The sequence below is a fragment of the Ahaetulla prasina genome, chromosome 2 (assembly GCF_028640845.1).
Source record: "Ahaetulla prasina isolate Xishuangbanna chromosome 2, ASM2864084v1, whole genome shotgun sequence".
Taxonomy (NCBI): domain Eukaryota; kingdom Metazoa; phylum Chordata; class Lepidosauria; order Squamata; family Colubridae; genus Ahaetulla; species Ahaetulla prasina.
Window position 1 is genome coordinate 60,059,628 of NC_080540.1, and position 17,948 is coordinate 60,077,575.

At 38.4% G+C, this 17,948-nt stretch overlaps 1 protein-coding gene across 7 annotated transcripts in view; it reads left to right on the forward strand.

Annotated features, from left to right (window-relative positions):
* Positions 1-17,948, forward strand: part of ABTB1 (ankyrin repeat and BTB domain containing 1) — a 33,403-nt gene that overhangs the window by 2,313 nt on the left and 13,142 nt on the right. For 4 of the 7 annotated variants that reach the window (XM_058167413.1, XM_058167416.1, XM_058167418.1 and 1 more), the window contains exons 2-8: positions 1,388-1,450; positions 5,874-5,929; positions 7,141-7,285; positions 7,910-8,069; positions 9,308-9,353; positions 10,295-10,411; positions 10,727-10,842. In XM_058167413.1, the coding sequence (XP_058023396.1) occupies positions 1,388-1,450; positions 5,874-5,929; positions 7,141-7,285; positions 7,910-8,069; positions 9,308-9,353; positions 10,295-10,411; positions 10,727-10,842 (703 nt within the window). Of the gene's footprint in view, positions 1-1,387; positions 1,519-2,027; positions 2,079-5,873; positions 5,930-7,140; positions 7,286-7,909; positions 8,070-9,307; positions 9,354-10,294; positions 10,412-10,726; positions 10,843-17,948 lie in introns of those variants that run through there. The other 3 variants (XM_058167419.1, XM_058167420.1, XM_058167414.1) reach the window with 3 other exon arrangements.

The following is a 17,948-nucleotide window of genomic DNA, read 5'->3' on the forward strand; positions in this document are numbered from 1 at the left end:
TTCATCCCTAAAACAGCTGACAACTTCAGATATCCTAACACAGCTAGTGTAAAATGTAGATACAGTATATTGTGAAATGAGCTTTGAAGCTTTGTAAATATACAGTCCCATACTAAAATTACTGGTATTTATTTGAAGATAATTTGAATCTATCTGCTGCTTTTTCACTAGATGAGTTTAGTGTGACCTGTAACAAAGAATTCAGTGCTGTTATTGTATAACAGAACATAATCAAAATACAAGCTAACAATAATTGTTCACAATTTATAAAGAGAGGGTCTGTGTTTGTGATTATATTATGTACTTCACAGCATTTAAATCTGATTAAATCTTTTAGATGACTAAATCAGTTGATAATTATTATAGTGCAAAGGATTTTTCAAGAAACAAAAGATACTTTTTTTGTTTATTTCAGCTATTTGTTTGATTTCAGTCCCTCCTTTATTACTTTATAAGTAACTCAAAGTGGTGAATATACCTAATAGTCTTTCCTCCTCCTATTTTCCTCACAACAATAACACTGTGAGGTAGGCTAAGAGAATGACTGGCCCAGTCACCTTGCTGGCTTTCATGCCTAAGATAGGATTAGAATTCACACCTCCTGGTTTCTAGGAAAATTATTCAGTCAGTGGAAATCTAAGCAGCATGGAGAAAAACAATATAACAATCCTATTAGTCTGTACAATAATATTATATCCTTGCTGATATTCACCTCTGATGTATGCATTCCTCATTTCCCAGTCCAAATGCTCTCTGATAGAGATAATTTCCTAAATTCTAGGTATGAAGGACCAATGCTATATTTGATAATAGAAAATTCCTTAATAGGAGAGTCTCTGAAGAAAATGCTTGTCTTAGTCCCTTCTGCCTTAATTCCTGGTGAATGGGAACTCTGAGCATTTAGTTTCTGTAGGGAAATTCTATTTGGAATAAGCACTTTTAGTGATAATGAGGCTCCAAACCAGGAAGGATTTCAAAAATGATAACTAGCACTTAGAATTGCACCTGAAAACCAAGTGGAAACCAATGCAGCAAAAGCTTCTATTTCTTTATGCTCCTAATATAAAGGGACAATATTTGTATTCCTATAAATAATATTTTTGATAAATAACCTTAAAGAACTTCTGTTATTTGATTCTCACACACACACACACACACACGGACACATTAGAAACTTAGATTTGATCTGTAGTAGGCAGACAAATGGGAAGCAGTAGAATTAGTGTAATGTGCAAAAATATTTTTGGTGGACTCTCACTTATTTGGGTTGAGGCTTTGAGAGGGCTCCATTGCTGGGATACTTTCGTAATAAAAAGAAAACTCAACCCATGAATAAAGTGTGTTGGAATAACTTCTTACTTATTAAACTTGTCTGTTTGTCTTTCAGATACCTTCTTGAACAGAGAGATGTTGAAATCAATGTCCGAGACAAATGGGACAGTACCCCTTTGTGAGTGCTTTGGCCTTGAGACACCCATACTGTTTGGTAACTTACACGGGGATTTAAGAAAAACTAAGGTCTTTCAGTTTTTGCAGCATTTCCCTATCCTTTATATTTTTTGAAAAGAAAATGCTTTTTGTTATAAGTATTTTAAGTAATCTCTCCCAGGTTATATGTATGAAGAATACTCTAGTATTTACTCCTCTGTCAATCTGGATACTTTTCTTCCTTCGCAAAAAATATTATGGGTAACAACAGAGTTTTTATCATTGCTTGAGAATGGTCATTTGAATAAGTTGCTAGAAAAATTTGAATTAGCTGATAGCATGGAAACATTAATTTGAGAGCTTTTATGCTATAGCATAGTCCATGACAGCACGTTAGTAAAGTGAACTAAATGAAATGCCAGCTAGATAGTACAAGGCATAAAGTGTGGCAGGCAGTCTCTACAGTGAGAAAACTAACATCCACTAGCACAAGATTAATTTATTGGAATGTTGATTGGTGTTGAAAATTGGGGAAATGAGAACGGTTTTTCAGAAGGTGGTGAGGAAACAGCTTATGTAAATTTATTTTGCATTACTAGTGGTTGAAAGACAACATTGTGGGATTGGTGAGAATGTCTGCTGTCTGTGAGGTAGGTAGAAATAACTTTATCCAAAAACCTTTCAGAAAATTGTGATTATGTCAGTCCTGTTTTGGTTATCAGTCTGAATCTAGGAAAAAATCAAAGTAGTGGTTTTGCCTTAAAAGCTTAAGCAACTTAAAAGCTGGACAACTTACTTAAACTTTGTTTTATCTTGATTCCTCAAGATGAGACTGGGAAAAGGGATCTTATTGTAGAATGAATTCTTTACACAAACCTTTGCTGGCAGTAACCTGGCTATCTTTCTAGAGCCAAGACAGGATATTTAAGTATACACAGTTCTGTATGTTTAAATCTAAGGCCGAATGTTTTTTCTCATAAGAAAATGCTGCTTAAAAAGTTTGTTATTTAAAATGATTTGTTCTGGAAGTCTTGCATAAAAGGAGCAGATCATTTATACTTCTTTAAAAAAAAAGGCAAATGTATCATTTTCTTGGTTTGTTTGTTGGAAATGAGTTCTTTCTTTCCAACTGAGGGAATATCAGATATACATTATCTTTCATTGTGTGACTATCATGTTATACTATGTTTTTTCTCATAAGGAGTTACTAAATAAACTATATGACTTTGGTCCTAAAATATGCAAAGCTAATACCAAATAGGCCACATTATGATTTAATAAGATGTGTGAGCTCAGTGATACAATTAGTGAAATATCTTAGGAACCAAGATATATAGATATATAGATATATAGATATATGTAGGTCTTGGTGTATTTGGGTCTTTTCCCGTGTAAGGTTGAGAGTATCTTGGCAACGTTTCGATGAGGTCTTATTTGTAATCTTCAGACTAGTGCTTATGGCTTCGTGCTTGTGCGAGCAAAGCGTGGTCGGAGCTGCTGTCTCTCTATAAATACTGGTGGGGAGTGTTGCTATAAACGGGTTGGCTGGCTGTATGGTTGCACCTTGATTGGTAGGTGGAGTGGGTGTTTGCAGATTAGTCGGCTGTTTTGTAGTATCCTGTGTGGGTGTGGTCCTAGTTGTGTGCCCATTAGTCTTTTGTGTTGAAACGACCTGTTTAATGGGCTGAGAAACATCCTGAGTTCTGGGAATGTGACCTCCTGTAGTGGTAATGGGCTTCCTGGAAATGTCCTGAGTTCTGGGAATGTGACCTCCTGAGTCTTGTGCTGTAACATCCTGGGTGGTAGGTTGTGTTGTAATGACCTGAGCTTTGGTGTTGTGGCCTCTGGAGTTCTGTGATGTGATGTCCTGAGCAGATGGCTGTGATGGAGCATCCTTGGTTTTGGTTTGGCTCCAAGTCGGAGGTCTTGTCATGTATTCCTGGTGTGTGTCAGCTTGCTTTGTGTGGGGATCGGAGGGGGGTGCAGCAGCTGGTGGTGCCAGCATGGTCTGGCTTCTACATGGTGGTTGTGTTTCGTCTGTGGGATGGGTTTGGGTTTGAATCTGGTGAGGATGGCGTCGTGTGTTATCCTGGGTCTGGTATCAATTTTCGTGGCTGGGACTCGTTTGTTGACTAAGGATAGTTTCCAGAAGTCTGGTAGGCGGGAGGTGTTGTCACGTTTGTTCATGTTGTGGGAGTGTTTCTCTATTTCGATGGCTTCCATAATTATTCTCTTGTTGTAGTGTTCAGTTTTGGAGATTAATTTGGTTCCTTCAAAATCAATTTCATACCTACCAGACATCTGGAAACTAGCCTTAGTCAACAAACGAGAACTGTTTGTTGAATAGAACTGAATAATTTTTTTATTTTAAAATACTTTGCATATACATATAACCAAATTAAACAGTTTTATGGAAGTAAGCTTGACTTTGAAATCTTGGTAATATAGGGATAATCTGTAGCAAATGCAGCAACAGTTTTGGCTATTTTGAGTGCTTTATCGTTAGGATTAAACAGGTAGCTCTAAACTTACAACCATAATTGGAATTAGGGTCATACATCATTGGAGTCATAAGTTGAAGCACTCATGTGACCAGAAGGAATTTTCCACCATGGTCTTTAAGTGAATGCCACCATGGTCATTAAGTAAATGCCATGGTTTTAAAGAAAATCTATTCTGTGGATGTTGTAACTAGTTGGGGGTGGGAGGCACCGTTTATCGGTGGTTCTCCTCCTATCTCTCTGACCGTTCGCAGACGGTGTTGGCAGGAGGGCAGAGATTGACCCCAAGGCGCCTCACTTGTGGGGTGCCTCAGGGATCTGTTCTCTCGCCTCTCCTGTTCAACATCTACATGAAGCCACTGGGTGAGGTTATCCGTGGTTTCGGGGTGGATTATCATCTGTATGCTGATGATACTCAGTTGTACATTTCCACCCCGAACCACCCCAACGAAGCCGTTGAAGTGATGGGCCGGTGTCTTGAGGCCGTGCGGGTCTGGATGGGGAGAAACAGGCTCCAATTCAACCCCTCCAAGACAGAGTGGCTTTGGGTTCCGGCGTCCCGGTACAGTCAACTTACACCATTGCTGACTGTTGGGGGGGAAGTACTGACCCCCAGGGGAAGAGTGCGCAACTTAGGCATTCTCCTGGATGATCGGCTGTCCTTAGAGGAACATTTGATGGCCGTCGCCAGGGGAGCATTTTATCAGGTTCACCTGATTCACCATTGCGCCCCTTCCTTGACCGGGACTTCTTACGCACGGTCACTCACGCCCTCGTCACTTCCCGCTGGACTATTGCAATGCTCTACATGGGGCTCCCCTTGAAGAGCACCAGGAGGCTCCAGCTAGTCCAGAATGCGGCCGCGCGGGTGATAGAGGGAGCACCGCGTTGCTCCCATATAACACCTATCCTGCGCGGCCTACACTGGCTGCTGGTGGCCTTCCGGGTGCAATTCAAGGTGCTGGTCACCACCTTTAAAGCGTTCCATGGCTTAGGACCGGGATATCTACGAAACCGCCTTCTGCCACCGATTGCCTTCCAACGACCTGTGCGCTCCCACAGAGCGGGTCTCCTCAGGGTGCCGTCGACCAAACAATGTAGGTTGGCGGCCCCCAGGGGGAGGGCCTTCTCTGTGGCAGCACCGGCCCTATGAAACGAACTACCTCCAGGGTTACGACAACTCCCCGACCTCCGGGCCTTCAAACGTGAACTGAAGACCTTATTATTCCATCGAGCTGGACTAGCCTAAGAAATATTTTAGTGAAATTTTAAATGGGTTTTAAATTGGTCTTTTACCGTTTTAATGATTCGGCCATCAAATATTTGGTTTTAATTGTTTTTTAATATTGTTATTTATTATATTTGTATTGGTATTGTGTATTTTAATATGGCTGTGAACCGACCTGAGTCCTTTGGGAGATGGTGCGGTATAGAAATTAATTAAATAAATAAATAAATAAATAAATAAATAAACAAACAAACAAACAAACAAACAAACAAACAAACAAACTTAGCCCAGTAGTTAAGTGAAGATGCCTGTAATATCTTAATGTGGTGAGGGAGACCTGGCTTGACTGTAGTACATTTAAAAGTGATTTGGGTGTCCTTACTGATAGAAGGTTACAGGTTAGCCAGCAGTGATTCAGCTGCTTAAAAAACAGTTGCTATCTTGGGTGCATTAATAAGAACATAAAGTCTAAATCACAGGAAATGATTGTTCCACTTTACTTTGCCCTAGTCAGACCTCACCTGGAGTACTGTTTCTGGTCTTTAAGAAGGAAAAGGGGAACAAGTTCAAAGGAAGGATACCAGGAGAGTAAAAGGCCAGAAAAGCAAGCCTACAAAGAATGGCTAAAGGATCTCAGTATATTTAGCTCCAACAGAGATTGAGAGGGAGATATTAGAACATCTTCAAGTGCCTGATCTCGCTGTTCTCTTTTATAGATATTATGCTTGTCTCTGCGGACATGAAGAACTTGTGCAATATCTTCTAGCGAGTGGTAAGAAGACTGATATATTCTTCTAGAAATAAATATATGTTGTCACTTTATGCCCTCTAGAACTGGAACTGTAAAGTCAGCTAATAATCTTCCTATGATGAAAACTATAGTTCCTTTCAACTTGTTTCTAACACCAAAGAAAGTCTTCTCCCCTTTCTGTTTATGGGTCTGAGGTTTTTTTTAGAAGGTTGGAGAATACTTGGTGACATTTTATGTAATAGTTTTTGTTCCGTTTCATATTGATACATCTAATGGGGTAATTAGATTAGAGGGCGATCTAACTGGACCAAGTTTTTACACCAGAAATACATTCACTTTAAAAGCAAGCTAGAAATGGCCAGCTGTTGTTATCTATGAAGTGGATAGTAGAAGAAACCTGAAAATCAAGAATAGCTATTTGGCTTAGAGATCCATCTAAACCAAACATCCGTGTCTTTATCCATATGTTCTTGAGAATTAATACTCTGTTTCATAATAATTTGATTGCAAAAAAAATATATTAAAAAGGAATACAGTTAGCTTTATACAATGCTTCTAACAGGAAAGTTTACCTGAGAAAATAAAGGTCAGACATTAAAACAGTAGATTGGGTTTTAAATCGCAAAGCACATTCATGAATACATGAAGATTTTCTTGGGGTGACTTGCTGCTTTTCTAAAATTAGAGATACAAGTATAAGATATTTTACAATTAAAAAAATTAACTGTAGCTGCATGAAGACCAGTTACCTAGAAATGAAATGTAAGTAGCTGAGAGTATTATTATAGTATACTCAACTCAATGTATTGATAAAATCAAATTATTTTTTATTGTTTTTCTAAATATCTTATATTTTGTATGGAAATTGATTTTTCTCTATTATTTCAGCTAAATAGGGTAACTTCATGTAATATTCTCATATTTTGAGGACCTAAATTTGTCCACTACAGGATTTCTGTTTTCATTTTATAATTTTATAATTTACGCTCAATAAAAATGTACTTTCTCTAAAATATTGCTCCATAGTCTTAAATGAGCTCTTTAAGTGGATGACACTGGATGGGATTTGATTCTATTTCATAAGCTTTTCTTTGGACCTAAAAAATTGCAGTGATATCTAAAGTCAGAAGTTACTTGGTTTCTGTCAGTCACCCTTCTAAAAATAGTACTGATAAAAATGTGTTATATCAAGTGGCACATGTTTACATTGTGTAAACTGATCTTCTCTGCAGGTGCAAAATGTGAAGCAAACACCTTCGATGGTGAACGTTGCTTATATGGAGCTCTGAATGATACTATTCGGCGAGTGTTGAAGGAATATAAGCAGATCACAGCAAAGTGCATGAAGAGGGATTACTATGATGCATTTCTTCAGCGGTAAAGAGATGTATTCTGATGTTGGCAAAAGAGTCCTCTTCAGAAGGGGTTGTATCATTGTCTTCTCTTACTTATCATGCCTTCCCATAGCAATAAAAGTGACAATTTTAAGTTATGGCACTCTTATATAGAAGTATGCTCCCTAGCTGTATTTTGCTCTTTAAAGAAGCCATACCTTTGCAGGATTTCCTCAGTATCTCATAAACTCAGAAAAATATGTCTTTGAGCCGAAGAGATGATTTGTGCAGTTACTGTGGAAGCCCAGGGAAAAACATGGTTTCTTTAGAGGCCTTTTGAGAGGATTAGTGCAGGATTTGATTGCCAGGAATTTAAGGTTAAGGAGATGGAATGTGTAAAAAAAATAGAGTGGTGTTTAAAACTGTTCTTTCTTCACACAGTTGTGACTGGTGTTATCATTCAGAGTAAAAACTGTTAACAACACTACAATAAGAAAAATAAATAGGATTTATCAAATACAATGTTAATAATGCTATTTTACAGCTCTAATCTTTTTCTTTGGAGGGGGGAGGTGGTGATGTCAGTGCATAGAAATGTCAAGTTGAATTATTCCACACTGCTCTTGTTTAATCATGAGACTACTTTTCCCTCTCAATCTCCTTGCAGGCTTCTAGAACAGGGTTACCACAGTGACATTGTTTTTATTGTTCATGGGAAGTCTTTTTGTGCTCATCGATGTGTACTGGGTGCTCGAAGTGCATATTTTGCAGAAATGTTTGAGACCAAGTGGAAGGGGAAGAATGTCATAGCACTGAAACATCCATTGGTAAGAAACCCAACCTTTTGTTTTTTCCTGAATATTTTTACATTTGAGACTTTACTTGTCATTTAATCAAAAACAGATCCCAACAAATTTTATTGCAAAGTGATGGAATTATGAGTTACCACTAAGATCATGCTAACAGAAGTATCACACATTTCCACTTTCAGATACATTAATCTGCAGTGCAGGTGAATTAGAACTAAGAGGTACTGAAAACTGAGCCTCTGTTTTATATTTCTCTTCAGTATTTTAAAATGAAAATGAGATCAGAAAGATGAACTCTCATGAGCAGTGTAGATCACATAAAACACTTTTTATTAGAATTATGGGAAACCAGTTTCCCAGCTCATTTTTCATGCAAAACATTCAGCCTTTAGCAAATGTTACCTAGGCACTTAATGTGTCCTCCTTAAGATGGCGAAAGTGTCAAGATAAGGAGTCTGCTTCTGCTGCCCTGTTGTATATTCCTAAATCTGACTCAACTGATTACATAATTTATAAATAGATGACTTCTTGCTATTAAAATTTTAAGTACTAAAGGGAAATTTTAAACTTGTTTGCTTATTTTTTTGGCCAGTCAACTCCCAGTGGGTCTGATCAGATTCAGAAGGTGAAAAAGTCTGTAAAAAGAAACAATATTCATAAAACAGTGGCCACCCAGTACAGAAAAGCTATCCTTAAACATTCCCCTCAAAGAGGCCTAGTCGTCCATCTTAACTCAAGCCTGGGGGAAATTTAAAAAATGCTTGAATATGGACAAAGTGGGAGCCATGTTGATTTCTGGAGTTGATGGGGGAGGGAGCTGTTTTAACAGGCAGATCCAGCAACAGAGTAATCCTGCTTTTTAGGTTCCCCATAGATGACCTTGCCTAATTAATGGAATCTGAAGCAAGCCAACTGTCAGAGTTCTCAGGGTGAGTGGACCCCAGAGGACGCATATGGTCCCTCAAATTGCTAGGCCATATACCATTCAGAGCTTTGTATAACCAACAACATATTGAATTAAGCCAGAAGCCAAGTAGTAAACGCTGCATCCCTTGTAGCAGGGATGTTATAACCGTTATAGGACATGGTAATGAGACTTGCCAATACTGCAAATGAGTCTGCATTTTGCACCATTGGTTGTAGCTGCCCAATTCAGCCAGCAGAATTCTAGGCCCTGTTTACTTTCTAGTTTAGGTCTCATTTATATTATTATTTCTTTCAAAAGTTTGTATATAACTCATTTGTTCCGTATACAGATCAATCCAGCAGCCTTTAGTTCCCTTCTGCAATACCTCTATACAGGTAAATCTAATATGATATATTAAAACTATGGATTTTATTTCTTATTTGTAATAGGTTCTACACAAATTTTCTGTTGATATTTCCCGTCAAAGTTTTAGATTTGTTGGAATTTCTTGAAAGATTCTGGGAATCAATAGATCATGGGTGGGCAACTTTTTTGCTCTGGATTAGAATTAAATAATGTGTGGATGTTCAGAGCAAAATTGAGTGGACATCATGAAACAAACAAAAGGTTAAAAAGTTATATTTATGTAGTTACTCACCAAGCACATCTAAATTATATTAAAGTAACCAAAATATCTTTACAATCTCCAAGGCATGTCACAACTTTTGAGCATCCCTAATGTTTGGAAATTGAAAGTTGAAAAATTTGACATGCCCTAGGACAGTAATACTCTGATATCACTAAAGTGGGTTTCCAGTTTGCCATCATAAATGATTAGTAATAATCATCAAAGTGAATGTGGTTAGGATTTCCAGAAAGTTTTAAAAAGGGTTTTAAAGAGGGTTTTTTTTTTAATTATGTTCCTCATACACCTGTGAAGATTTGGACAAATGTTCAAGTATTTACTAGTGACACCCTGCCTCAGACATTGAAATTTAGTAGCATAATTTTTGGTAGTTATACAACTCCCAAAGTCCATGATTTTCAATGGGAAAAAACAACAAGAAATATAAAGAGTTAAAAGCAGTAAAAGAGTAAAATCTTCTTAGGCTTCATGCTAATAAAATCGTTTAAAAGATAGTTTTAAGATAACTATATAACCTGTATTCACAAAAGTATAAATTGGTGTTATTTTAAACCACAGGGTGGTGCTGGAGTTTAAGTTTAAGTTGTATGGAGGGAGAGAGTGAGTTCAGAGGATATAGGTAAACAATAATAGGGATGAATTGAAAGAATGAATTGAAAGGATAATTAGCACTTTTCTTTTCTTTACCAGGATGTTTGGACATAGATGTAGAATATGTAAATGACTGCAAGAGATTGGCCAAACAATGTCAGCTCCAAGATCTCATTGAAGACTTGGAAACCAAATGTAAAAAGGTGTATGAATTTGGTAAGCCTCCCAATCTTACTGTCATTCTTTATAGGAAAATGGAAAAGTAGCCATTTCTCCTATATTAATTACCCAAAGCAAATTTATCTGTTTTATAATACCTAGTTCACCAAACTAGAATCAGTAACCATAGTATCTAAAACTGAACAATAGATCAAAGTCCAAAATAAAATATATTTCTCCGTATGGTGAAACAAAAGAAAATGACACTAAATCTCCTGTATATATCCGTTGAATCTTGAAATTATATCGTGCAGAAACTGTCAAGCTAAAGTTAAATCTTTAAGTCATTATTCTATCTTTTGCTTCTTTTAGTTTCTTCCAAGCCAGGCACCTGTGTAAAGGTACTTACAATTGAACCATCAGGTGATTCAAGATTGCAGGAAGACCTCGCTCTGTTAGCGGAGTGTGCCTTGCCAGCTGAATTCAGGGTAAGAAGTATTTCATTTCTCGTTTCCATCTCTTTGATGTGTTCCTTCATTTGACTGTGAGGATGTCACAGTCTTATTCCAATGAAGGGATATTCAATATGGAATTGGGTGAGGAGAAAATAGCTCTAACTTAATCCTATCAAATTGAATGGCTGTGGGTATTGGGGTCCCCCAGGTTTAGGGTTTTTCCATCTCTACTCTTGTATGGGGTTGTATATCATATGTGATGTGGGTTCTCTTGGCTCCCAGCTCCTGCCAAAGGTCAGATGGCCGCTGTGGCCAAGAAGGTCTTTAGGTAGCTACTTGTGCAGTTTTCTGCCCTTCTCTGTTGGGAGACCTTCAGACAGTCACTCATGCTCTAGTCACTCCATGGCTCAAATATTGGAGCATGCTGTACATGGAGCTCTCCTTGAAAAGCACTTTTAAGCTTCAGCTGGTCCAAAAAACATTGGTGCTGGCAGTTATGCAAACATGACACCATTGTTTCACAAGCAACATTGATTGCCCTGTGCTTCTAGATGCAAATCAGTGTGCTGATTACAAGCCCGCATGGCATAAGGCCGGGTTATTTGAGGAACCACCTCTCTTCCTGGTTTCTGTCCAACTACTAAAAGCTGACAGAGTTGACACAGTCCAGATTTTTATGATTATTATTAAACAATGCCATCTGTCAGGATCGGGAACTATGTCTTCTCTGTCACAGTGTCTACCCTCTCAAAATGAAGTTCCCTTCAGAAATGTGTGTGACTTCTGCTCAGATTGTTTCCAGAAGGCCTTATAAATCTGGCTGTTCTACTAGGCTTTGGGATAGAACAGATGTGGTCCTCTTGCTAGATGGATTTCTGCCTATATTATGTATTTTTTCACTGGATGCTGATCTTGTTCACTTGTATTGTTCTATTTTATTGTTACTTGTTTTGTATTGTGAACCACAAAGAGTTGTTTTGGAATCTGGCTGTACCTAAATCAAATTAATAAATAAAGGCTTTGTTACATATTAGATAAAAAAGCAGCCAGAATTGCTAAATTAGACATTATCTGTTTTCACTTTCTGCTGGCAGTCAAACACAAAAATCTTACTGCCCTTCATGATATAGTATAGTCCCAATCAGAAAAAAAAAATCTTTGCCAGAGTATCCTAATAAATTATTCATAGCCAGGACTAAAATTCTATCACTTGTTTTTCTATAGTAGTACAGTGTAGTTTGAGCCAGTATTTCATTGCTTTTAAACCATATCTTTCATAATTTCCTATATCTGCCAACTAAATTTTAAGAAATAAAATATGAAAATACACTAACATGCAAATTTTACTAATTAAGATTCTTGGCCAAAAGATTTTCTCACATAATTGTGTTAAGGATTTCATTTTTCCCCCCTGTCTTTCTGTCCCATAACCCAAAGGCATAAAGACTGTAGGGGAAATTCGTATCAATGTAACTTTTTATTTACAGGCATACACCAACTACGTATATTAGAGATTATAATTCTGTGAGAAATTAAGTACACCCCATGTACAGGTTTGTTTTTCATTTTTAATAAATGTAGACATAACAATATTTAACTTCATTCATGCAGTATGTAAAGATAAAGGTAATGTAATTGAATAAAAAGTATTATGAAGAATTGACTTTGGAATCATTTGTTTAAACAAAATTTTTTACAGACATATCATTTCCTCCTGTACAAGAAGAGTACCCTTGACTAATGGACCCTCTTGGCGAAAACAACCTCAAATAGGTGTTTCTTTTAACTATCAATCTCTAATACTGATGGGGAGGAATTTTCTCACTTCTCCATGCAGAATATTTTCAGCTGTGCAAGATGAGTGGCTTCTCGCATGCATAGCCAATTGCAAATCATTCTGCAACATCTGGATGGGATTTAGATCCAGACTTTGTCTTGGCCATTAGAGAACACTCCATTTCTTATTTTTTTTTCAGTCATTCCTTGGGGGGTTTACTGGAATGTTTAGGATCGTTGTCATGTAGCAAAGTTCTAATTTGTCTGAGTTCTGGTCTTCTGATGGATAGTCTCAGATTATTCTCGATCATCCTCTGATACAATGAAGAATTCATAGTGGATTCTGTGATGGTGAGCTGCCCAGGCAAAGCAGCCCCAAATCATAACATTTCTGCCACTAGATTTATCAGGTTCTTCTAGTGAAATTCTGTCTTTGGTTTTCATCAAACATCCTCTGATGTATACTTTGGCCAAATATCTCTATCTTTGTCTCCTCTGTCCAGAGCACATTGTTCCAGAAGTCCTGGTCTTGGCAAAGGCCAGGAGTAAACTTTAGTCTTGCTCTGGTATTCTTTTTGGATAGCAAAGCTTTCCCATGGCAAACCTTCCATGTAGATCTAAGTTGTGCAGCTCTATTTTTAAAAGTAAACTCATGCACTTTGATCTCAATAGTGGCAAGACCTATCAATAGGTTGCGAATATAGCATTCTATGGCTCTTAGAGACTTTTTTCATCATCTTGCATTTTGCTCTCATGCCAAACTTACTAGCATGGCCTGACTGGGACAATTTGGCAATTGTTTGAAATCTCCATTTGTAGATGATCTTCTGGACAGTTGAATTCCTTTTAAATCCAATCCCAGACTTATAGAATCAGTAATCTTTCTGAAGGCCTCAGTGTTCTTTTGATCTAGGCATGGTGATACAACACACTTCAACAGCAAAGAGCAAACAAACTAAATGCCTGATATTTCAACAAGAGAGGTTCCTTCCAGAACTTCTCTAACAAAGTTCTGATCATTTGCACCTGATCTAGCGCATCTGAGTCTAGTTCTTGATATTTGAGGTAGTAATCAATGTAAGGGTGTCCTTAATTTTTCCATAGTCATTTGCATTTAGGTTTATTTGAATCACAGGATGGACTACAAAATGTAAATGGTGCATGGTATTTGTTAAATTTGCTTTAGTGGTATTGTTGAAATGAAGATCAAATATCTATATTTTGAAATATATTTAAAAAGTTGAAACATAAAACACGGTGTCTCAAAGGTGCTTTTTCAAAAGGCAGCTGGACTTTCTTGTTCTTTCTTTTGAAGATGTTTCGCTCCTCATCCAAGAAGCTTCTTCAGTTCTGACAGGATAGTGGGGAATGGAAGGATTTACAGTCCTTGCAGACAGCTGGTAATTTGCATCCTTTTAGAGCAGTGGTTCCCAACCAGTGTGCCGCGGCACTAAGGGGTGCCGTGAGATCTTTTGAGGGTGCCGGGAACTTTTGAGCTACGGAGATTTTAAATATCTATTTCCTTATAAGGGTGCCGGGAACTTTTGAAAGGCTTTCCAAGGGTGCCTCAAACAAGAAAAGGTTGTGCCTCAAACAAGAAAAGGTTGGGAACCACTGTTTTAGAGGGTCGTTGAAGCACTTGGAGGTTTATCTGTGTTCTCAGGGTCACCTGAGTAGTGCTTCTGGTTCCTGTCTTCAAAAGAAAAAACAAGAAAGTGCAGTTGCCTCCTGAAAAAGCACATTTGGAACAACCATGACCTGGATGACTGAGACTCATTCATCAAATGAGTGTACTTACTTTTTCACATAACTGTAGATAAATCTGTCCTCCAGATGGAGGAATACTGTAGGCATGCAGTTTCTTTAAGAATGTAGACTGAATTACTTCTATCATGATAAAATACTGGTGAAAGCTAAGATGTATCTTATATAAAACTTTATGGCACGTTGGGTTCCAAAAACTTTAAAGGAACAGGAACATAAATGAGTTCATTTTATAACTGTTTCAACTCCTACCCTCAAAATGACGCTACAGAGCACTGCACACCAGAACAACTAGACACAAGAACAGTTTCTTCCCAAACGCCATCACTCTGCTAAACAAATAATTCCCTCAACACTGTCAAACTATGTACTGAATCTGCACTACTATTACTCTTCTCATCGTTCCCACCACCCATCTCCTTCCAATTATGACTGTGACTGTAACTTTGTTGCTTGTATCCTTACAATTTATATTGATAGTGATTGTTTCCTGATTGCTTATTTGTAACCTATGACTATCATTAAGTGTTGTACCTTAGAAGTCTTGATGATCTTTTCTTTTATGTATACTGAGAGCATATGCACCAAGACAAATTCGTTGTGTGTCCAATCACACTTGGCCAATAAAAAATTCTATTCCATTCCATTCCATTCCATTCTATTCAAGGGGGGAGCCATATTTCTTAGGGTAACCAAAGTTACATAATCTTGATGGGTAGTTTACCTACTACTCATAGCTGTATTTTTGGCCTGAATTGACAGCCTTATTTCGTCTCACTTTTTTGTAATATCTTGCAAAAGGCTTGCTATTGTCAGTAGTGCCAGCTCAGATAGTTTTATTTCAGTAGCCATTATGTTTGGTACAGATGTTATTGTTTTCCGTGTCACTGAAAAAAATACTTGTGGGTTCACTCCAGCCTTAACACAAGAGCATGCTTCACTTCATCCAGTTCTCCAGACCCCACTTATTCTAGCCTTAGGAAAATAAACTTTTATATTTGGGGTTTGCCAATTCTGGATGCCAGGCTTGAGTATTCTCTGTTTCCCTTTCCAATATACTGGCATGTTAGAGATAGAAAAATTGTGCTTTTCATTTGTAATAGTTGCAATATATAGTTGCGTGAGAGCTCTTGTGCTTCATACTGTCCGAAATATATATGACTTTCACTCTTATTCCAAAGGGAAATTGCCAAAGTTCCCACTGCCTATAGGAGAATGTGTGGCAGAAAATTGAAGCCTGAGCACATGCCAAATAAAAGAACTCTGTGAAGTTGCATACATCCTTTGACTGCATGTGGATTATATTGATGAGCATTCCGAACTCGGGCATTATGTGTTTTTAATTCTATGTTAAATCCTTTTCATATTTTTCTGCACCCCCCGCATTTTTTGGCTCTGTTAACAAAAGTAAACTAATAAAACATGGAACTCATCAAGAACATTGGTCTGCAAATTTAAACATTGGGGTAAAATTTTCTGATTTGCTATTAACAGAAAAATTATTATAAATCATTTTTATACCAAGTTTCCTGTTAGACAACATTTATTGTATTGTATTGCATTTAGCATAGGCCAAGTGATCTCTGCTCTGTTATGTATGGTAACATTTCTGCTACCGTATTTCCCTGAAAATAAGACCCGGTCTTATATTTTTTGGGGCTGAAAAATAAGTACTAGGGCTTTTTTTCAGGGAATATCTTTTTCCCCCCCTCATGTATAGGAGGCCCACTTCTTCTGCTTGCTCGCAGCCACAACAGGGAATGAAGCCACGTGATGCGCAACTGTTCAAGCCGCAAGGCAGGGCGGTAGAGCTGCCCCACGAACCCCACACTGGCTTACCTTAGGTCCCCACAGCCATGCCACCACATTCCCAAAATCTGCTTAGCCTGGTGGTGGCAATTCCAAGCAGCCACGTCCAGTAGGACCCCACATGGCCGCCGGCCCACTTCTGCTTGCTTGCGGCTGCAATGGAGCAGGAGGTAAGGGGTGGTTGAAGCTACCCCACACATCTCACAGCAACTTACCTCAGGGCCCCCTCAACCAGGCCATCCACACCCCGACACCTGCCTTGCCTCGTGGCTGCGGCATCAGCATATCTCTAGGCCTTCTGCTTTGTTGCGGCACAAGCAAGCAGAAGTGGGCCGGAGGTCACTTGGACTCCTGCTAAACATGGCTGCCACTACAAAGCAGTTGTCGGGGCATGGATGGTCTGGCTGCGGGGGTCCTGAGGTAAACTCATGTCGGGTGCTTGCAGTAGGTCCACCCCCACATGTCTCACCTCACCTCGTGTCAGGAGCACCACGAGCAACCAGATGGAACGGATAGGTGGCTCTTAAGTAGGGCTTGTTTAGAGAAGAGAGAGAAGAGATCGGGGAAGAGACTATGAGAGACCTCTGAAGAAGGGGAGAGACAGAGAGGGAGAGAGGGAGGGAGGAGGAGGAGGAGGAAGAGGAAGAGAAGGAGGAGAAGGAGAAGAAGAAGAAGAGGAGGGGAGGGGACAGGAGGAGGAGGAGGAGGAGGAAGAGAAGGAAGAGGAGGAGAAGGAGAGGAAGAGGAGGAGGAGGAGGAAGAAGAAGAAGAAGGGGTAGGGCTTATACTAGGTGCGGAAAAATCATGCTAAGGCTTATTTTCTGGATAGGTTTTATTTTGGGGGACATACTGTAATAGCAACAGTTTTTCATTTATTTCTCCTGTCATTTGATTAATAGGGATAAAAGTAGGGATCTTTATTAAGCAAAGCAGGTAATAAAGCAAGTAGCTTTAAATTATCATGTGAGTAGTAGTAGTAGTAGTAAGTTTATTACAGCCATAGGCCAGAACAAATAAAAAAACACTCAGTAAATATACAATTAAAAATTCAAGAATAAACTAATACATATCAAATAAAATCTATGATAAAAACCAGTTATCTGTTATGTAACCTAAAATTAAAATACTACTGACATCAATCGTGTCTAGTACCGTTCCTAAGATTAAAATACATGATCTCAACCAATAGGGTCCCTTCCTAATTTACATGCATGTAGAACCGTCGGGTATGTGAGTAAATGTATTTTTCCCATAACTGTTATTTATATCTCCAAAAAGTTGGCGTCAGTTGACATCTATAATTCGGTAACCAATTTTTTTCTTGTAGACATTGCAGCGGCACAAAATTTTGCCACTGCACGTGTAGTAGCTGGATTTGAGTCTTGGAGGAGAAAGTCTACGTAAAAGTCGTCTGTCCTCCCTGGCAATCTCGCTAGTAAGGGGAGAATATATATTGACCTACATACTCTGTATAACTCACAATACAGTAAGACATGTGAGATATCTTCGATTTCTCCTTTACCACATATACATACCCGTTCTGCTGTTGGTGTTTTCTTATACCTACCCTGGAGAAGTGCTGAGGGGAGAATATTAAATCAGGCTCTGAAGAAAGCTATTCTTTGTTTTGGGGAGATCAGATCATTTAGATATCCTGCTGATTCCCACACACCCTGTTTGATTTTGTTCTTACTATGGAGAGACAACCTGTTTAATTCTTCTTGGAACTCCATGTCCCTCATTCTTTCAATTACCACTTACATGTGAGTATGAATGTTGATTGCTGACTA